Source organism: Tursiops truncatus, chromosome 13 (genome assembly GCF_011762595.2).
Source record: "Tursiops truncatus isolate mTurTru1 chromosome 13, mTurTru1.mat.Y, whole genome shotgun sequence".
NCBI lineage: Eukaryota > Metazoa > Chordata > Mammalia > Artiodactyla > Delphinidae > Tursiops > Tursiops truncatus.
This window is the reverse complement of record NC_047046.1, coordinates 37111935-37133639: the sequence shown is the minus strand read 5'-3', so window position 1 is coordinate 37133639 and position 21705 is coordinate 37111935. Positions and strand designations below refer to the sequence as shown.

General features: G+C 46.8%; 2 protein-coding genes across 6 annotated transcripts in view; one reads left to right on the top strand and one right to left on the bottom strand.

Annotated features, from left to right (window-relative positions):
- The first annotated feature begins 261 nt into the window (after positions 1–261).
- Positions 262–14553, top strand: TYMS (thymidylate synthetase). Of its 2 annotated transcripts, none has more exons than XR_004521543.2 (8): positions 262–506; positions 2326–2399; positions 4788–4962; positions 7203–7304; positions 8003–8178; positions 8933–9004; positions 11216–11899; positions 12275–14553. XR_004521543.2 is itself a non-coding variant. In XM_019930565.3 (8 exons), exons 1-7 carry the CDS (start codon positions 296–298, stop codon positions 11351–11353), a joined length of 948 nt encoding a protein of 315 aa, XP_019786124.1. In that variant the 5' UTR covers positions 262–295; the 3' UTR covers positions 11354–11390; positions 11818–11860. The 2 variants fall into 2 exon arrangements, 1 of the variants encoding a protein (XP_019786124.1); XM_019930565.3 differs by lacking the exon at positions 12275–14553 and having other exon boundaries at positions 11216–11390; positions 11818–11860.
- Positions 11075–21705, bottom strand: part of ENOSF1 (enolase superfamily member 1) — a 33307-nt gene continuing 22676 nt past the window's right edge. For all 4 annotated transcript variants that reach the window (XM_019930569.3, XM_073790567.1, XM_019930568.3 and 1 more), the window contains 9 exons: positions 21503–21585; positions 20688–20722; positions 18698–18785; positions 17073–17207; positions 16208–16249; positions 15270–15399; positions 14931–15030; positions 13264–13345; positions 11075–12649 (listed from right to left, as the gene is read on the bottom strand). In XM_019930569.3, the coding sequence (XP_019786128.1) occupies positions 12548–12649; positions 13264–13345; positions 14931–15030; positions 15270–15399; positions 16208–16249; positions 17073–17207; positions 18698–18785; positions 20688–20722; positions 21503–21585 (797 nt within the window). In that variant the 3' untranslated portion in view covers positions 11075–12547. The remainder of the gene's footprint in view (positions 12650–13263; positions 13346–14930; positions 15031–15269; positions 15400–16207; positions 16250–17072; positions 17208–18697; positions 18786–20687; positions 20723–21502; positions 21586–21705) is intronic.

Below are 21705 nucleotides of genomic sequence, written 5' to 3'. Positions count from 1 at the left end.
CGACCCTGAATCTTTCCAACGAGGGCGGCCTGTCTCAGGCAACGCACCAAGATACAGCTTTAGGATTTCCTTCTAGGCCAAAGGTTCTTGACTTTTAAAATGCCATAAAGGTTACGCGATTCGGGAAAGCGATCGCGGTCCCAGCTGGCGGCCCAGCGCGCTCAAGGGACGCGAACGGCGGGGCCCCGAGGGGGTCGGGGCGGGGCCGACGTCATGGAAGAGGCGGAGTCTCGGGAGCGGCGGCGGGAAAAGAGGACCGTTGAAAGCGGCGGGTCGCCTCGCCCGCTGCCGCGCTATGCCCGCCGCCGGCTCCGAGCTGCCGCGCCCGATGTCGCCGCCCGCCGCGCAGGAGCAGGGCGCCGAGTCGCGGCCGCCGCCGCCGCACGGGGAGCTGCAGTACTTGGGGCAGATCGAGCACATTCTCCGCTGCGGCTTTCGGAAGGATGACCGCACAGGCACCGGCACCCTGTCGGTGTTCGGCATGCAGGCGCGCTACAGCCTGAGAGGTGAGGCGGACGCGCCACGGGGGCGGGAAGGCGGGCGCGCCCGGTGCGCACGGAGCTGCGGTGGGGAGAGCGTTCCGGACAGGCCGGGCCCCGCGGTCGGCGTTTATTCAACCTCAACCCCGCGAGGAGGGGAAGCGGCCTTGGCACCACTTTGCAGACGCCGAAACTGAGGCTCGGATTAGAGAGATGACTTGCGTAGGGTCACACGAACTGGAGGGACAGAGCTGGGAGGTAAAACCAGGTCCTCTGGCTCTTAATCACGCAGTTATGCTGTCTCCCCAAAGCGGGCGCGATCCTGCAGCGTTTGCCCCAGATTAGAGGGTGGGAGAGGATCTGCTCGGGCTTGACCGGGGCCTTGGCTGGAGGGCCCCTTTTCTGCCCCTCCTCTTCCCTCCGCGTCTGCTGTTTCGCTTTGCAAAGTTTTTAAAAATTGGAGCCAAGATGACGTGGGCGAGGCCGCGTTGGGAGGAGCGAGCCGAAAAGCAAGGGCGGGAACTTGTGGTTCACTACAGTTTTGCCATTTGGTCCCGCGAACCAGCTTTCCTCTTAAACCTTGAAACAGGAACGCGAGAGTCCGAGTAGGAGTTCATATTTATTTGTCTTTGTCTTTAAAACAGGGTGGCTCCTGGGAAGAAGTGTGTCTAGGGGGCTGTTAGGGTTGGGCTTTCAGGGGACAGAGGGGCGGGGTGGGGGTCGGCACCGGACGAAAGTTGAAACAGGCGTGGAGGGCGGTTTTGAGTGGGGAGACCAACTGTTGGTACAGCAGATTGACCCAGGTCAGGAGAGAAACCCTCCGCCGCGCACCCATTGGAGAGACTGGAAAATACGGGGCTGCAGTGGCCGATGTGGCTTGGACAGCCTAGGGAGGGATCCCTGAGCAGAGGGATCCACCTTCCTGCAGCTCCAGCGCAGTGGCCTCCGGGGAAACACAGACCTCGTTTCTACCCCCGCCCCTTTGCTTAGACCTTTGGCAAGTGGCTTAACTTTCCCATCTTCAGCGTCCCCATGTGCTCAAAATGGAGGAAATCATCCTCAAAATGGAGGGAAGCAGGTGCTTGAAGACTCTGTTCTTGTTACATGAGTATCACCTGTACAAGTGATAATGTCGACTGAATAGGTACCAAATTTAGAGAGAAGCTTTTACAGTTTTCTGTGTTGCTTGACGCAAACTTACGTGTTACCTCCTGGTGTCTGTAAAAAGGGAGGTCATAATGGAGCCTCAAGGAAGGCTGTTTTGAGGATCAAATAGGATCATGCATATCAAGTGTTTAAACAGTTAACTATTTTTATTACACTTAAAAGAATAGAGGTTAATTTTCTTTGCGACTATCTAGAAACTATTCATTTTGGGCCAGGGCAGTATCTACTATCCCGTGGTCTTGAGCAAGTTATCCCTGGCAGGATAATCATGGAATAGGAGCCTTCAGGCTTTGTCCTAGGTCACATTCTATGTGTTGTCTTCGCACCTCTGTGATGAAGGGTTCACGCTAACCAGGTAGTGGGTGGTAGCTCTTTCCCTGCGTACACGTGCATCCCTGCCTGTTCCCTGCCCCAAATCACTGTGTGGAATTCCTGTGTCTGGTGGTCAAGGGGCACAGGAGGGTGGTCTCGGTCTGAATTGTGTCACTGACTTGGGGCTGCAGCCTTGGGAGCTCCACTCTGATCCGGGGGTGCCCACGTGGCAGAGGTTGCAGTTTTCCAGCTGCTCTGTGGTCACTCCAGGGCCTTGTGTCCTGGAGCAGTTTGCTTTTACAGAGAAAGTTGGATGGCATGTTCTGTTTTCCCATCTTGAAATTATACGATAAACTTTGTTTTCCAGATGAATTTCCTCTGCTGACAACCAAACGTGTTTTCTGGAAGGGTGTTTTGGAGGAGTTGCTGTGGTTTATCAAGGTAAAGAAATTGCTGCTATTGGAAATCAATAATCTGTTCTCAGTACAGCATCAGCTAGATCCTTTTAAAAGTCACACCATGTCACTCCTCGGCCTAAAGCCCTTAGTGGCTCCAATTTCACTTAGTAGGAGCCAAGGTCCTTACCATCCTGTCTCAGCTCTGGCCTCCGCCAGAGTCCTGCTCACTCTGCCCCTCCCACCCTGGCCTCCTTGCTAATCTTCGAGCACACCAGGACATTCCCACCTAGGGCCCAGGCACCCGCTGGTCCTGCTCCCTGGAACCTTCTGCTCCATGTAGCATGACTCGCTCCCTCACCCTCAAGTCTCTGCTCAGTGAGCTTTCCCTGCCTCGGATCTAAAACTGTGATTACCTCCCCACCCTCTCCTCCCACCCCTCCTTTGTTTTCTCTACAGAGAAATACCTTATGTATAAGGTCTGCCCTCCCCCTTTACCCCCTTCAAGGGTAAAGGCAGACAATCAAATAAATAAAATTTTTTAAAATGAAAATATATTTAAAAATTTTTTTTTAAATTTAGAAAAGTATTAGAAGCTCCATGAGGGCAGAGAATTTCTCTTGTCCACTGTTGCATCCCCTGAGACACAGCCTGCCACACAGTAGGCACTCAACATGGAGTGATCACTGAATATAGATCCCAACTGTGCTCTTGTGTTGGGATAAGCTGGAAGGGTCTCTTGAGTAACAAGCTAGAGTGAAGTGATGATGGGCAGCAGCCACACCTGGGCTTCCCCTCGCTCCATCTGGTTCAGACTAGTGATATTCTGGCCAGTGCTGGTCACAGGGTACCTGAGGAAATGGGCTCTGTTCTGGGCTGGGCTAGAGGTTGGGATCCCTTCTACAGGGCACTTATGTGGCTTGTATTGTCTTGGGCCAAAGCAGGCCCAAGGCCTCTTAACACCTTTTAGAAAAGGTTTAGATTTGGATTCAATCCAGTCTCCCTTAGTTCTGTATTCTCGGGGTATTTTCTTCTGCATTGGCCTATCTCAACTGAGAGCGAGCTTCTACTTCCAAATACACCAGCGCAAATCTCAGAAGAGGACGTTTGTAAAGCAGCTAGAGCCCAGTCTGAATAGATGGGAAGGGAGACTTTTGAAGCCACATGTGAAAGGTTGAGAAATGAGTTGTTGGAAGTGAAAAAAATTAGTACAAACTCAGCGACAAAGGGTGGAACTGAGATGCTTAGAAATAAAATGTATTCGCTTGTTTTATCTTAAAGCTTGAGTGCAGGATTCTAATAACTCCTTGTCAGGAACACATCAGACTCACCTCTGATCATCACTCCATGGGTGACTCAAAAATACAGGAGTTAGGGATTTCCCTGGCAGTCCAGTGGTTAAGACTCCGTGCTTCCACTGCAGGGGGCACGGGTTTGACCCTTGGTCGAGGAAGTTCCACGTGCTGTGTGGTGCAAAAAAAAAAAAAAAAAAATACGGCAGTCAGAGTTTACCTGCACTTCAGCTGGGATCTTTGGGCAATATGGAGATGTATGGTCTGTGCAATAGTTAATATTGGGTCGAGTGCCAAGCGTTTTGCTTGTATTTTCTACTCACAGTAATATGGGTGGTGGTTACTACTGCTGTGCTCTTTTTTGGGTGCAGATGGTGAGGCTAGAGGGGTCAGGAAGCTGGTCAGAGAAGGGAGGAAGAGAGGCACGGGGCCCAGGTGTGTGTGGCCTCATAGCCTTGCTTGGAACCTTACAGCATATCATACCCAGAGGCCAGTGGGGTCTGTCCTTGACCTGGATGCACCATCAGAATACAGGTTAGGATGACATGGGCCAAATCTAATGAGGTAAAATATATAAGAGGAAAATAAAGCTTGTACTTGGCACCAAAAAAATAAATAAATAACCCCCCAAAACCCACACCTTAACTTTGCAAATATAGGTTGGGGGTAAACATGACTTGATAGTGGCACTTGTAAGATGTGTGACTGACATATTTGCCAGAAAAGCTAAGACTGATTAGGCCAATCGGTGGAAATATCTGATATACCAGGTCTAAGATACACCAAACAGATTGCACATGAGGCATTAGATTCATCCTGGGGCATCACACTTAGACACAGAACACATTTAGTTAAGAAACACAAAACTGTTAGATGAGATGGAAGTAATTAAAGGACTTGGAGGTGTTTCGAATTTTAGTTGAGGGGAATAGGAAAAAAGATTTGAGATTGTGATTGCAAAGAAGGATTGGACCATCCTGGGGGCCCTCAGAAAGTCTGGACTGGGACCAGCCTGCTTAATGATGGGATGTGTCAGGTGCTGTCCCCTGTCTGTCAGCACAGGCCCACTTGGGAGGAGGCTTTTGGGGGATCGACTGATGGCACAGAATTCACTGGATGCTGCTCTCTCCCATCTCTTCCAGGGATCCACAAACGCTAAGGAGCTGTCTTCCAAGGGAGTGAAAATCTGGGATGCTAATGGGTCCCGAGACTTCTTGGACAGCCTGGGATTCTCCACCAGAGCAGAAGGGGATTTAGGCCCAGTTTATGGCTTTCAGTGGAGGCATTTTGGGGCCGAATACAAAGAGATGGATTCAGGTGAGGAGACGGAGTGGGGCCTCAAATTTCCTGAGTGCCTCTCACAGCCTGAGTTTGTTCCAATGTTGCAAGTGGAGCCTGGGGGATAGGAAACCGGTGATGGGGAAGTGGATGTATAACTTGGACCTTGTGAGGGGCGCTTCAGATTCAGGTGGAGGATCAGATCAGATCATAGCAGGGTGGTTAGCACTTGCTGGGTCTTAGCACCTTCCATACCTTGTTCATCAGCAGATAGTGACCCGGTTGGTGGTTGGTCAGTGTGTTGGGTGTAGGGTTGGAAGTTCATCTGGGGGACAAGAGTGTCAGGGATTGCCCTGTGGCGGCCTTGATCTCCCCTTTTAAAGACTGAGCTGCCCAGCACACTGTAGTGGTGCTGGGGACCGGTCTCTGGTCACCCTCTCTTCCCCATCCTGGTGGGATGGAGGAAGGTGAAATATCTCACCCCTGGGCGCCCACCCTCCTCTGTCACTTGGTGGCTCCACTTGCTGACTGTCACAGAATCCAGTCCAGGTCCTTTGACCCTTCCTGTCCCCCCATCCCTAGGTCAGGAGTTGCAAAAGCAAATGCCTACCTCGGGGTGGGTGTGTGTGTGTGCGCACGCCGCGCATGTGCATACACACAGGAAGTAACAGTTTGCTGGCTGGGCAAAAACCAGTTACCTGGAAAGCCTGTGCCATCTAAAGGGGACAGTCACACCTCAGCTCTAGCCAGCTGGAGGGATTTGGGCCTGATGTTGTTGGGTTTTTCAATAAATGGCTAAGTCTTTGGAATGGTGGCAACTTTGGTAAGTTCAAAATGCCATGCCAACCTGAAACAGGCAAATTCACAGAGACCAAAAGTGGATGGGGAGTTGTTTAATGGGTACAGAATTTCATTTTAGGAAAATGAAGAAGATTTAGAATGGATAGTGGTGATGGTTGCACAACATTGGGAATGTACTTAATGCCACCAACTGCACACCTTTAAATGGTTAAAATGGTCAACTTAATGTTATATAAATTTTGCCACACACCAAAAAAAATGCTCTGTGGGCCAAACAATTTCTCTGCAGGTGAATGGTCTTTCTGTTGTTAGAATGTAGCCCCCGTCCTAGGACATCCTCAGGATGTGAGGCTACACCCCTGGCTTAATTGTGCCTTAAATCCTGCCTCATGTTCAATTATTTATTCTTCCTTGAGGGACCTGATGAAATTATGGCCTTAGTTTAGAGTTGTATGAATGCTTAGCTGTTGGATTTCAGTACAAGAGTTTTTGTTTTGTTTTGTTTTTAATTTTTACCCTGAAATAATTATAGGTTCACAGGAAATTGCCCAAGAAAATGTAACCTCTCACATAAATTAACATTTGTAAAACCCACAGCACTTACCAGATTGCTCCAGCTTTATAGATTTGTGTGCAGTTTTAGCACCTGTAGATTTAGGTAACCACCACCACAATCAAGATACAGAACTGTTCCTTCACAGTTCATCTTTTTTTAAATCTTTGATGTTACTTTTCTGGAACTGTGATGGTGATAGGACTTTCTTCCCCAAATTTGGAACTACTGGACTTGAGCATAGTCTGACTCCAATAAGTGGAAGTTTAACCAGAGGGGTGTGAAGCTCTGCACATCTCGGCTTCCAGTTCATTTCAGAAGGAAGCAGGGACTTAAAAGTCCAGAGACCAGAAATGGGACAAAAGTATAAGGTGGTATAATAATTAGAGGTTTCCTGATATTTACAGTCAGTAGGTATTTAGCTGTTAAATTGTAATTTTAGGTGGGAGTGTTGGAAGGATAGTGTCTAGATGACAAAAAGGAATTCTCATCCTCTGTTAGTTGGACCGTGTATTGTAGGGTAAATTAGTGAAGATCCAGCCCTGTGCCTGGCAGTGGAGCGTGACAAGATTGGTTGATGGTATAGAGACTACGTCCTGTGGGGACCACTGGAAGAAACAGATTGTTAAGGCTGAAGAAGGTTAGCGATAGGAGAAGGGGGAGGAGGGGCACCATGGCCAAGTATTTAAATGACTCTTAAGTAGGTAAGAAATAGACATTGTTACGGTTCCAGAGGACAGACCTAGGAGCCAAGACTCAATATAACCCGACGAAATATAAGACATTTGTATTGTTCATTGGCTATCATGTAACTGTGCGCCAGGGGAGGCCGTGGGAGGACAGTGTGGTCGATGACCTCTGAGACCCTCTCATGGGATGCTGTGATTCACGTGTGAGGTGTTCTCTCTTTTTGCCAATTCTGCAGATTATTCAGATAAAGGAGTAGATCAACTGCAAAAAGTGATTGACACAATCAAAACCAACCCTGACGACAGAAGAATCATCCTGTGTGCTTGGAATCCAAAAGGTTGATTGCATCCCAGTCACCCTGCCATGTCTTAACTGTACCTCCTGCAGAGGCTGCCCGGCTGCCCCTGTGACCCTGGCCATGTCGCACGTGGTCCCATTTTCACCTTCAGAGGGTGAGGTTGGGCCCAGATGAAATTTGTATTTTATGGGCTTTAAATTGCCTATAAAAATTACACATGAAAATTTTAACATTTTAAATTGAGGCAGATGGAATTTCAGATCACCTCCCCCTCACTATTATGAACATTTTAAACAATTATATTGTAAAACTAAACTCTACCAAGGTGTACTAAATACCCAGAGTGGAATATTTGCATTTATGATAGAGATTTTGAATACGGGAAGGTGTGCCTGAGTGGCCAATATCCTGTGGCCCCTGCAAATGAATTCATTCCTCCTATACTTGTGGTTTGGTGCCATGGTGGTAGCACAAGTAATTCATTTCAGCTCGGGTGGAAGAGCATGGCTTCAGTTGTCAGCATGCATCCATAGAAGTCTCACATTGATGGACAGGTCTCTGTTGTCGACCGTATGCCATCCCTGGGGTTGGAACGGTCTGTGAGGGTCATGGGGGTCGCTGGCCCAGTGGCTCTTTCTCACCATCTCCGCTGTATGAGTTGGTTCTGTTTCACTTTGCCTAGAGCTGTGTTCTTTAAAACCACTGCCCCTCCTGACTTTCCTCTGCCGTCTCCTCAGATGTCCCTCTCATGGCCCTACCCCCGTGCCATGCCCTTTGCCAGTTCTACGTGGTGAACGGTGAGCTGTCCTGCCAGCTGTACCAGAGGTCAGGAGACATGGGCCTGGGTGTGCCCTTTAACATCGCCAGCTACGCCCTGCTCACCTACATGATCGCACACATCACGGGCCTGAAGGTGGGCTCCTCTCGGGGAGGAACGGCTGTTGCCAGCCTAAAGCACTGAGCTCTTATTTTCAATGATTTTTTTTTAATTAATTAATTTATTTTTGGCCGCATTGGGTCTGCGTTGCTGCGCGCGGGCTTTCTCTAGTTGTGGCGAGCGGGGACTACTCTTTGTTGCGGTGCGTGGGCTTCTCATTGTGGTGGCTTCTCTTTTGCGGAGCGCGGGCTCTAGGCGCATGGGCTTCAGTAGTTGTGGCACGTGGGCTCAGTAGTTGTGGCTCACGGGCTCTAGAGCGCAGGCTCAGTAGTTGTGGCACACGGGCTTAGTTGCTCCATAGCATGTGGGATCTTCCCAGGCCAGGGCTCAAACCTGTGTCCCCTGCATTAGCAGGCAGATTCTTAACCACTGTGCCACCAGGGAAGTCCCAAGCACTGAGCTCTTAGATCCTGTAACGTGGAAGAACTAATTGCAGAGAATTTCGTCTCCAATTAGTCTTTAAATGTGATAGATGTAAATGAGGAACTGGCTTACTCTGTAACCTCCTTGGAGCTTTCCCGTCCTTTTGCTCTGTATAAACTAACAGGATCGTATAGGTTATTTATTATAACTTTGATGAATCAACTTTTCTCAAAATTGACGCTGGTTAAATTCCTTGTGAAAAGCTTTGGGATGTCTGCATACTCTGTATCATGTGTTTCTACATGATGTGTTTTAAAGGAATTCAAACTAAAGAATTTACTGTTCTGCTTTCTCCCGTGGGGTTTAGCCAGGTGACTTTGTACACACTTTGGGAGATGCACACATTTACCTGAATCACATTGAGCCGCTGAAAATTCAGGTAAGAAATGTATCTGTCACACTTTGGGGTTTGGTACCTTCTCTTGATAAAAGGTCGATATGGAAAACATCCCTCCTGTAATAAGTGTTCTCCTCGGTGCTCTGACAGAGATAAGAGGACCTGCTTCCAGGTTTGCGGGGGGTGGTGGGCAGGCAGGGACAAGGCAGACAGGCCTCAATGGCCACAGACACTTTACATGACACGTGCTGTGAGGTATTAAGTACCAGTACCAGAGAGGAGGAGCCATCTTTGGACCAGAAGGTTTAGGACCTTCCCAGAGGTGGCATTTTAATTCATTGTTTTACTTGGAAGAGTGTTTAAATGCAAATATTTTCCCTTAGTTTTATGCTAACGTACAGTATTTAGGTCTGAACTTTGAAAAGTCTGTGTTCACTTCCATAATTTACAGCAGCCAACAAAGGATTTGTTTTTTGGATGTTTTTTGTTGTTGTTTTGTTAATTGAAGTATAGTTGATTTACAGTGTTGTATTAATTACTGTTGTACAGCAGACTCAGTTATACATGTATATACATTTTTTTCATATTCTTTTCCATTATGGTTTCACAGGATATTGAATATACTTCTCTGTACTATACAGTAGGACCTTGTTTATCCATTTATATATACTAGTTTGCATCTGCTAATCCTGAACTCCCACCCCTTCCCCACCTTGGCAGCCACCAGTCTATTCTCTGTTCGTGTTTCTGTTTCATAGATAGGTTCATTTCTGTCATATTTTAGATTTCACATGAGTGATATCTCATGGTATTTGCCTTTCCCTTTCTGACTTCACATAGTATGATAATCTCCAGTTGCATCCATGTTGCTGCAAGTGGCATTATTTCATTCTTTTTTATGGCTGAGTAGTAGTCCATTGTATATATGTATTGCATCTTCTTTATCCATTCATCTGTCCATCGACATTTGGCTTGTTTCCATGTCTTGGCTATTGTGAATAGTGCTGCTGTGAACATAGAGGTGCATGTATCCTTGAATTACAGTTTTGTCTGGATATATGCCCAGGAGTGGGATTGCTGGATTATATGGTAATATTATTTTCCATTTTCTGAGGAACCTCCATATTTTCCACAGTGGCTGCACCAACTTACATTCCCACCAACAGTGTAGGAGGTTCCCCTTTTCTCCACACCCTCTCCAGCATTTGTTATTTGTAGACTTTTTAATGATGGCCACTCTAACTGGTGTGAGATAGTACTTCATTTTAGTTTTGATTTGCATTTCTGTAATAATCAGCGATGTTGAGCATCTTTTCATGTGCCTATTGGCTATCTGTGTTTCTTCTGTGGAGAAATGTCTTTTGGTGTTGTTTATGGTTTCCTTTGCTATGCAAAAGCTTGTAGTTAGTTTAGGTCCCATTTGTTTATTTTTGTTTTTATTTCCATTGCTTTGGGAGACTGACCTAAGAACATTGATACAATTTATGTCAGAATATTTTACCTATGTTCTCTTCTAGGCGTTTTATGGTGTCATGTCTTATGTATTTCCAACAAAGGATGATTTAAGATGGCAATAAAAATATGAGTGTGCTTAATAAACCTCAAGGAAAAAAATTCAAACCAAAAACCTTTAGCCCCTTATGGATTAGGTCTGGGTTTGGCAAGTCTTTGAGGAGCTTGGCTGCTGTGATTAGAGGGTGACCCAGGGCTCATCCAAATGCTCCTCTCTGGCAGTCTGCTCCAGTCATGCTGGACGGAATACTATGTGGTCGTGACCTGTGTCCATGTCCTCATTGCTGCTGTCTGTTCATCCCAGGAGTCCTGGCTTGCATCCCTTTCTGTTGTCAACACGTGTCATCTTCTTTGCCCTTTCTGCCAGGGACAGTTGGGCTAGGGTTCAAGGGACTCAAGTAACCATTCTGTAGCTACTTTTTATTAAAGTAGAAGACTAGGCCCTGTCTTTAACAAATTTACCAAGAGCAGTCGATTATAAGAACTTAAACCTGGTGAGCCACCAAGGCTCCTGACACCATGTGATTCTACTGAACACCCTTCACTCTCCACGTGGGTGAAAGAATTGGTCAGCAGCATTGAATAACCAGGGACAAGGTATCTGTAGTATTCCACCCCTGAAAAATAATATTGATACTTTATTGGTAAAATGCTGTTATTTGTTTCATGAAGGGACACAGGGAGCAAAATTAAAGCAGGTTGTATGGATCTGGCAAAATAATGGACTTATGTTGTTTTTAGCTTCAGCGAGAACCAAGGCCTTTCCCCAAGCTCAAAATACTTCGAAAAGTTGAGAAAATTGATGACTTCAAGGCTGAAGACTTTCAGATTGAAGGCTACAATCCTCACCCGACCATTAAAATGGAAATGGCTGTTTAGAGTGCTTTTGAAGGAGTTGTTTGAAGGATATTTACAGGTGAAAGTTCATTTTGCTCTAAAGGAGAAGGAACTAGGTCAAAACCTGTTGGTGATCTATCAGTTATTATTCATTAACTTTTAAGGATGTTGCCACTGGCAGATAGAACTGTGCTGGTTCTCTTAGTAATAAAAGACCTGGAGTTAGGGTAACTCACTGAGGATGTATGTAAATGTAGAGATTGTGAATACAGACAGGAAGGAGAAAATATATATACTCTTAATTCAAACTTTATGTTTTTATGAAAATGGTCAGTGAATTTCAAGAATTATGTATAACTATTGCCCAAATTGGAGCAAGCTGGATAACACCATCAGTCATAATGCCTAGTGTGGTTATGAACATATTTGTTTTATATCTTGCTGTAATGTTCTGCATTCATGTTTTGTTTTGTTTTTTAATTCCATGTTGCCATTTATCTGCTCAGTTCCTGCCTAAAACAGATTTAACTGAACCCTCCTAAACAAACATACCTGTGCTGTGTTCTCTTTTGGATGCTGCTTAGATGGGTAAGGTATATTTTAGAAATGCTGACTAAGCTGTATTTCACCCTATTTTTCTATGATACATCTAATTCTAGCTGCATTTTATCATTAAAATACAATGATTATTTGGGATAAAGGCTTTAAGGGTTATAAAAATAGTCTATGAAATATCCCTTTACCCTCATTAGCTTCAGCATGGTGAATTCTCTAATAACAGTGCTTAGACTGAGCAAGAGAAAGATGCTAAACCACCTCAGGGCTGATCAGTGAATGTTTTTACCTTTGCTGCATATCAGATACCTCATAGTGCTGCACGACTGTTTTATTATGCTAATTTATGACAAGTGTGTTTTTTAAAAAGATTAAGGAATTATTCCAACATGCTGCTTATTTTCAAAGTTTAATGTCTAGGTACCAGCACTTGATAGAAATTTTAACATCTTCCTGGACTTTGAGACAGTTGGATCTACTTTTGTTTAAAGATTACATAGGAGAATGTTTTTTGCTGAAAGAATCAAGTAATGATGACTAAGCTGATGCCTGAGGTTAGTATGACTTTCAGCTGAACTTGTTCTGATTGGTAGGATGAATTATTTTTTCTATTTTTGTAAAACCATACCCAAGAAATTTTAAGCCTTTTCACTTAAAGCAAAAGCTGTTAAGCATTCAGCTCTAATTCCCTTGAGCAGCAAGGAGCTTCTCCCAAACTTCACCATCTGGATACTGGTGTTTCTTTACAGACTCCTCCTTCATTTCTGTTGAATAGCCAGCATCCTATCAAAGACAAAAAATGGAAACTTGTTAATAACCACCTAGAACAAAAGTCATTTATTTTACTTATTTCTGCTGTTCCTAGAAATGCTTTTAAATCTAAGTCAGAGGCAACTGAATTAATGTTTTAAAAATAAGTTTGCAGGTTGTTTGAAATGGGGGAGAGGGACGTCCTTTATTGGCTGCTTCTCAGGATTAGTGAACTATTCACACCCTTTGATAGTTCAACCTCTGTTGGTGAAAATGAGCCCCGATCTCTTGAATAGACGGATAAATGGCGCAGACAACACAACTGCAGTCAAAACCTTTCACTAACTTGCTAGATGGTGCCGGGGTTTTTTTTTAGTTTCGTTTTGTTTGGGGCAGGAAGGACCCAAGGAGTGCATGTTTTCAGGTCCAGCTGGTGAGGAAAGGCTGGCGTGAGAGAAGCCTTGTCAGGGGCATCCTGACCTTCAGGTCTGGGGAATTTGACTAAAGAGCAATATGTTTCTAGATATTGAAAACAGACTTGAAGGAGACAAAACTTTGTGCTCTGGGGTCTAGCTCCTGAGAAGAGTAGGGCAGGGCTGGCAGTGCCTCCTCGGGGATGGGGGTGGGGCCTCCCTGGCCAAACTCACCTTAGGAGGCATGTAGGAAGCCTTCTTGATTATCACGGGGTACTTGAAGTGCTCGTGCAGGTGGTCGACGTATTCACACATCCTGGGAGGAAGGAATCGGGTTGGGGTAAAAATGCCTTCAGTTAGATAGTTCATGTGGTGCTGTTAGGGCAAAGGGGCGAGCACCACTAAGAAAGGATGGACTCTGCCAAGGCCTGGCTGATACCATGTATTTCTATGTAAGTCCCTCAGCCTCTGGACTTCAGGTTCTTCTCTGTAAGGTAAAGCAGTATGGGGGATTGGATGAAATGAACTGTGAAGTATCTTTTAACTTAAGGTTTTGGGAACCAAAAGGCATCAATTTAGACTTAGACGTATCTGGGATTTGGGTGCCTCTAGCCAAAAGGTGAACAGATTAAAGTCACCAAATGAGGTCCCTTCCAGCTACACAAATGATTTAGAAGAGCACAGGTTTTAGGATCAGACCAATCTGTTCAAATTTGGTGTCAGCCACTGTCTAGTTTTGTGACTTGGGGCAAGTGACCTAACTCTACTGCCTTACTTCAGCCATTGGTTAATGAACAGCTGAGATGAGCAGGCCATGTGTCCAGTGCTGGGGACACAAAGGAACTGGTAAGAGAGGGCCTTGTGGTTTCAATGGCCGTAGATACCAAGTTGTTGACTATAATATGTACTGTGTATAATCTATAAAGAACAGGCTACAGATGAAGAACCGGCCGCTTGGGAGAGGACAGCGGGCCTTGAAGAATGAATAGGGAAGCGGTGCTCCACACACAGGGTTACAAAGCAGGTGACAGCACACGGCATCTCTGTCTGGTGGCTGTCCCTCCTGCATGGTGGCATTCCCAAACAGTGAGGTCTGCTTTCAGGGGGTGGCATGAGGTTCTCACCCACTCATGGGCGGGCATAGTGCCCAGTGGGTCAGAGCTGACCCTCTTTTGTATTCCTCAAAACTTTGCAGGACCTGTCAAGGTTGGTTGGAGCCCCTCCCTTAGTCCTGCTTTAAGGAACTGAAATGAGGGGGCAAAAGCAGAATAACCTAGGAGTGTTCGTTTTTCTAGTTTAAAATATCTCAGGTTTAAAATACCCAGCTGCAGAAAGAACCATTACTTTATAGTTGAAGTCCCCGTAGACCTTCATAGGTCCCACTTCTCAATCCTGAACTTGATGTTCACCTTTCCCGTGCATGTCCTCATGCTTTCACTGTATACTCCTAGTGATCTTTCTGCACTATTGCATTTAATTCTTGGAGGAGAGAAAGGCATAATAAAGTTGTATGTCTGCAGGTGACTGGAAGGAGACTGTCCTAATTTAAAGCTCACCTGGCACATGCTGAGAAATAAGACGGAACTAAAAGATGCAGCCAGATCCTGAAGACTCCAGTGTTGGGAAGAAATTGGACAGAAGCAGAGAGTATACATATGAAAGCGGGGCTTTAGAAAATCAGAAACAGGAGCTGTTTCTGGTTTCCATTTGGTTGCAGACTCTCCCCATCCCCCTTATGTACCTAGAAAACAGTAAGTCAGCTACCAGGAAACCACCCTCTAGAAGAAAAAAGACTATTCAGTAGTGGGGCTCAAACTGCCTTTGAGTTATGGGATGTGCCAGTGGCCAGGGGTCTGGCCTGGAGTGAGAGACAGTACTGAAGTTAATGCCACATCACTGACCTGTCTTTGAGGCTTGCAGAGACTGATATGAAGTCAAATATAATCAGGTGCTGCACCAGTTCACAGAGGCCAACTCCACCAGCATGCGGGCACACAGGAACTAAAAGTGAAGACAGATTTCCACTGAGTGCTAAGTAGGGCAGCGAGGGAGAAGTGAAGGAGAACCTGTGGCTTTTCTTTTGCCTGCAGGTGATTAAATCGTTAATAGTTAGGAATGAAAATCATCAAAGATTCCCTGATTAAGCCTAACTGAGAGTTAGAAAAAAGTCAAAATGGGAAACTCCAGAGGGAACCAGGCAGGGAAATGGTGTTTGGTCCGCGACCCCGCGGTGCCCTTACTGTCAAACTTTTTGGCCATCAGCAGCACTGAGAGGTTCTCATTTACACTCCCCAGCCTGCAGCTGTCGATCTGGAGAAACTGCAGGGCTTTTGCCTGTAGGAGTTGCTTAAATATCACTCTATTGTGGCACTGGAAATAGAATTAAAATACACCAACAGAAGAGTCAGCCTCGGCCTTCAGGATCTGTATACCTGGCACTGCCCCCATTCCAAGTCTCTCATTGGTGGCCTCCTGGAAGCCCGGACTGTATTCATTTTTTGTTCTCACTTGGCATGAGGTGAGCCCTGACAAGCCAGGCAGGGACCTTCTGATCACTTTGTTACAGATTTGCTGGCGGAACCACGTGTGTGTCATGTAAAAGTCACACCACTCACCATCTATCAGTGCATAACCGCCACCTCTAAGTGGGAGATAAAGCATCAGGATGAAATAAGGGGATGGCGATGAGCAGGTGGCACGGGCGACAAAACAGAAGCGTGGTAGAACGGCACTGCTCCTTTTGCTGGGAAAGCCGAGAATCTGTTCCCTCACAGAGCTCTACTCGTGGGCCGCCTGCCGCGGGCTTTGGCAGGCACTTGTGCTTCGTTTATAAGCACAAAAAGGGAACGCAATCATGTTTACCCAGTTTGGAAGCTGGCTTTCTTAAAACCACATGGTGCACATTAGGCCCCTGCAGCTTTAAATTGCTGCCTTGTAAATTCCGAGGAGCTACGTTGAAAAAGATAAATGACCTTAGTCATAGGAATTGTAAAAGAACATGCAAACTCGACTATATATATGTCTTACTCCAGACAATGAAGTGGTCTAAGGTGACCCAATTTCTAAGATGAAGAAAATCTCCCAACTCAGAACAACAACACAGGTGATGGAGCCTAGCGTATGCCAGTGTCCCCAGTCGGTGGCCAGTGTGTGCTGACCCTGAGGAGACATCTCTTACCTGTTCTCCGGTGGCAACGCCAATTCCCAGGGGGACCAGTGCCTGTAAAATATAAGGCAACCTGATGTTATTTTCCTAAGTTTTTGAACTGAGACTCCTAATGTTTAAAAATATTTAGAGCTGTTCAGCTATTTAGAGCTGAAGAAGGAAACAGCCCTGCCGTCGAGCCGTGTGAAGTTTAAGGAGCCACAGAAAGTGGTAGAGCGGGTGGGGGAGGTACACTGGGCCATCTCTGTCTGACGCCAGCACGTGTTCCATCCCACAACCAGTACCTCCCTGATTTCTCACCCATCTGGCAGCCTTTGGTTTAAATAGGGCTGCTCATGGAGCTCGCTCTGTCAGAGGATGCAAAAATATAGGGCTCCCAGAAGTTACACTTTCTCCTATGAGTGACCCACCTGGCGCTCTGGCTTATAGATCTGTGCTGTGAACCCGGCTAATGGGAGACTCCCTGAGAGACAGGATATTTCTCACATATTCTTACATATGAAAGGGAGAGAAGCCGGCCCAAATTCAGGTGAGTTTGCCCAGGAAGCGCCCTGGTTAAAGGGCTCTGTGGAAACGGATGGGCAGCCTTCTCATGGGGAGGCCTGAACTTGACATTAGCTAAGCAAACCTTTGCTTGTGAATCAGCCAGAGGAATCTACACTTTGTTTCAATCTGGGTGAGTAAAATATTTGAGTATCAGTCAGATTTCTGTATTTACAAAGTATGGGAATCAGGTCTGTTAACCTTTGGATTGCTGGTAGCCTTTCAACTGGTAGCAATTTAGTTTCTCTAAAATAAATAGAACTGTGAAAGGGAATAAGCCCAGCAATCTTAGGATCTGTGACCACCACTCTAGCAGCAGCAGCAGGTTTTTTACCTTGGAAATGGTGGCATGCCCCAGAATGTCATCAGGGGAGGTGGGCTCCTCAATCCACAGGGGCTTGAACTCCGCCAGCTTCGCCATCCACTCCACGGCCTCAGGCACATCCCAGCGCTGGTTGGCATCCATCATCTGAAAGGAGGGAGAGACCCTTCATGGGGAGGTGTGCCCATCATCTGAAAGGAGGGAGAGACCCTTCATGGGGAGGTGTGCCCGCTGCTGACCTTGCTGCAGGCTGTGGCTCCCAGGGAGGAAACGCTGCCACTTGGTGCCCCTGACTGCTGGGGCCCAGCACACACCCATAACAAAGGGACCCCAAGAGCAGCCACCAAGACGAACTCTGGCTCCAGATACTGTCTCAGGAGATGCAAGCTGCTCAGGGAGCCACTGTGAGGTCCAGAAGTGCTTGCTGGCCCTGGAGCTCCAGCCTGATCTACATTTAGAAACCACCCAAATACATTTGTCTTGCAGGGTTCATCATTTGTAGGAACTGTTTTATCACATTCTGAATCATGCACAGTTAATACCGAGTTTGTTCAATAGTCACTTATTGGCTATTACCTACTATGTGTTTGGCACAATAATAAACCCAAACTCTACCATTAATTAGGCATCTACTCCACTAGGCATTTAATGGATTTTGTTCCATTTAATATTTATAATAACTCTATGAGGCAGTTCACATTAACCCATCTTACAGACAAGAACACATAAGCAGAGAAGTAACTTGCTCAAGGACAGTAAGTAAATGGCGAGTTCAAATCCAGGCCTCTCACTCTAAGGCCTGGGCCCTCTGTGTGCAGTGAGACTGCCAGGAAGCCAGGGTGTGCAGAGACAAGAAAGGGCCCCTCCATCCCCGATATCATCACACTTGGAGAAGCCAGACACAGAGATGGAATTCTTTAGTAGAATGTGCTGAGTGGCAAGAGGTCCCTTGTGGGACTCTGTGGGAACCAGAGGATAGTGCGCCCAGAATCTATTCCTGTCATAAATTATTTAGATGAGCATGACCTCACAAGACAAAAGTAACATTAATTCATGTATAAATAGTGGGACTTTTGATCTTAGGTCCAGGACTCAAACTTCTATTTTAATATATGAAACATGCCTCCAAAAAAGATATAAAAACATCTTATTGTGACTATTTTATGAAAATATTTTACACATAGGAAGAAATGTTTTATAAAAATAGGTAGGAATGACTGATATTTAACATTTATCTCGGCAAAAGTTCCAGCATTTCTTGAGCAATGGCTCCCTGAGACCCACCTACCTGAAGGCGGGTTGGCGGATTTAAGAAGGGGGGGGGTTGAATGGTTGACACACCTGGGGCGCCAATGGGAGACCTGTTTGCTCAGGCGCATCTGTCCTAGCACAAAGGAACAATCCCTAAACCTGATCTTACTTAGTTCCGCAGAATAAAAAACTATCAATCAGCCCCCTCAGTTTTTTGTTTTTTTAAACAATTCGCCTACTCCAAGAGCTCAAAGCTGTACTTCTGACATACGGTGTTAAAGTTCCCAATGTTCTTTAATCCTTGCTTGAAACAAGTTGTATTTTGGCCCTGGACAAGGCTTCTCACATACAGCTGCTTACTTCTCAGTGGCAGGGAGGTTACTTACCAGCGTCTTCTCAGGGCCGATCATGTTTCTGATGAGTCGGCATCTACGGATGTCATCCTGGAGATCAGCACCAACTTTTACCTTAAACCTATAAAATAAGTTTGGTCTCATAATTTAGATCTGTCCCCTGACTTGGCAAAGACACGTGGCTTTTCTGCAGAAGTAACTGTTTCTGTCAATAATTCACAGGTCACATTTTCTAGTAAACTCTTGCCCTTTCCCAATCAATCTTCAGACAAGCCACTCAAAAATAACCCTGTAAGTGTATCTTTTTACTCAGTATCGGGGCAGTAACTCTAAATTACCTACTGTCCTGAAGTCCAGCAATGGACAGAGCAGCTAGATCTTTAATAACATTAACTGAGTTTTTTGCTGTGCCATGAAGAAGAGTTAAGAACGGAAAAGGCATAGTCAGACTTGGCGGGTGAGTTGGCATCCTCTGCCTCACTCACCAGCCTCTCTGTCCTACACACGGACATCAGGCTGCCGCTTTGGAGCCAGGATGGCCCAAGGTCCTCCTCTCCACAACGCCCACCCGCTGTGCTAACAAAAAAGCCCCTCTCACAGCCTGTGCTGTTCTCTCCCCTGTGCTCAACACCAAACACACTAAAGATGACCTTTCTATCCTGGGTGGAAGCCTTAGCTTCTGGATGCTGGGCTTCCCATGCTCAGGGGCCTAGGAATCTCTCCTCGGCCTTCTCTGACTCCTAGCGGTGTCTGCTCCAGCCTTTCCTGGGCACATGGAGGGAGGGAAGGTGCCAGCACTCACTGAGCACCTGCTACCAATCCTGGCTGTGCTGGTCCTTTTCAGAGACAGCAACCTTGAAAACCATGAGATATTATGATTCCCATTTTATAGAGAGAAAATGAGGTTCAGAGAGGTTGAACAATTTGCCCATGGTCACACAGCAGGCAGGCACTGCAGGAGATGAAAGGAAAAGGCATGATGTTGATTCCAAATCCACCACATCCCAAGCCTCTCCACTGCTTCATGCTGCCTCCATCAAGTTCTCAGTCCCCAACCCTTTACTTAGCTGAGGATTCAACCATAACTCAGTGCCTCTCACAGTTCAGTGGGTATGCAGATCACCCAGGGATCTTGTTAGAATGCAGATTCTGATGCAGCAGGTCTGGGGTGAGGCCCAAGATTCTGCACTTGTTTTTTAAAGTTGATGGGAGATCTTGTTTTTGGTCCTTACTTATTAAGCAACCTATACAAATGGTTTTCTAAATCTACCGCGAGCAGCAGGGCACGCTAGTGCTGCTGCTCCACAGACCACACCTGGAGCGACAGGAGGCGGGTGGCCAGACTGTCGCGCAGAGAGCCTGGTGACGGCTCACAGGCACAATGTCCACCTTGAGCCGCATGGATGGGCTCAGTGACCAGATCAAAAGGTGATGGTCCCTGTGTCCTGCACAGCTTCGGGATTCGGGGCCACTGCCCACCGTAGTTTACCCCAAGGAAACCCCAGGATGCCCAGGGGTCCATAACCATGAGGGAGAAGGAGAAGAGAAGGCAGAGGCTTGGTCTGGAGAGGAGGTGGCCTGGGGAAGAGGGGGGCCAGACTCTTGGGAGAAGAACTCCGAAGATAATTATTGCGACCAGTGGCTGGAAGTTATAGGGAAGCAAAGGGTCTGCTACATTGAAGCTCTTCCAACACTGAGAGCCTTCCAACAACGCACAAGCTTGCTGCCTCTGGAGGTTTTCACATAGAAGCTGAATCAACGCTTGTTACTATAGTAAAGAGTAGATTTCTAGATCGGGGCTGGAAATCAATTATCTTTTTCAACTCTGATGTTCCACGATTCTAACTAGACTCATAACTCGTCTTTGGAGAAAGAGCTTCAGCTGAAATTTCCCTGGTGTGTCCTTACACACCAGACTGCCCCGGGCGAATCCTGGCCTCCTTGGTACTTTTGGATCCTGGCTCCTCTCCACCGACCAGCCTCTCTCGCTAACTGGAGAGTCAAGTTCACCCAAATAAGTTACCTGGTCCAGCCGTCCTCCAGCGCCTTGCTGCAGAGCTGTGGGGAGAGGAGCAGAGCCATCACCACACACACACTCCTAGATCTAAGCAGCACCTTGGTCATCTCTGATTTGGCTTCACAAATGCTACGGCTGTACCATGAACCAGAAGAACCACCATGTGTTGAAATTCAGAGCAGAAACAGCTTAGCCAACAGAGCATGACCGCTTGGTGACTTTCTTTCCTCATCTCTATGGGAACCATTTCATTAATGGTCACAACATTCCTGGTTGGGGAATGGAGCATTTCTGTCCCTCTTTTTAAAGCCAGGATGTTCTGTGGTATCCACAGGAAGAGTGGATAAAAGAGTAACGAACAGAAGCTAGTCTCCCCTCTCTCTCGCTCTCAGCGGCAGGTGAGCACAGGGTGATGGGAAAGGGCAGTAAAGCAGGCAGGCGCTGACCACCCACCAGGTGCCACCATGTGCTGCGAGCATCACACCACGGCAGCATTCATCGGAATCCTCAACCCCCTCCACCCCGGACAGCTATTATTTCCCCACTTCGCAGTGAGGAAACTGAGGCAGAGCACGGTTAGGGCTCACATTGCACCATGTTATGCTGCTGCCTCTGCCCGGGAATCAGCTTCCCCCTCCAGGGCCGAGGTGGGGCTCACCAGCTCACGGGCCCAGCGTCCACAACGGAAACGGCTTTCCTTTTGCTCACATCCAAGGACCTCCAGGGCAAGGCCTGGGATCCTTAACGATTCAGAAAGGCTAAGAGGAAAACATGATGTCCCTCCAGAAAGCCTGTCTAGAAAACCAGGTTCAAGCGCCCACCTGCTTCAGCGTGGTGTCCGAGTAGCCCAGCCAGGCGCACGACGTGGTGTAGGCGGGGTAGCCGTGCGCCAGCATTTGTTCTTCTGTGGAAACACAACGCTCGTCAACATTTTGTGTTTGCGGGACCTTCAGCTTTAGACTTGCCCGTGGCTAAGGCGCTGCCCATGGAGAATCCAGCTGTTCTCCTGCCCGCCCTGCACAGG

What these genes read in the sequence shown, in the direction of transcription:
- TYMS (XM_019930565.3), top strand. Translation starts at nt 296, where the DNA reads ATGCCCGCCGCCGGCTCCGAGCTGCCGCGCCCGATGTCGCCGCCCGCC. An exon ending in GTGTGCTTGGAATCCAAAAG is followed by an intron (nt 7,305 to 8,002) that starts GTTGATTGCATC and finishes CCGTCTCCTCAG; the next exon opens with ATGTCCCTCTCATGGCCCTA. An exon ending in TTGAGCCGCTGAAAATTCAG is followed by an intron (nt 9,005 to 11,215) that starts GTAAGAAATGTA and finishes TGTTGTTTTTAG; the next exon opens with CTTCAGCGAGAACCAAGGCC.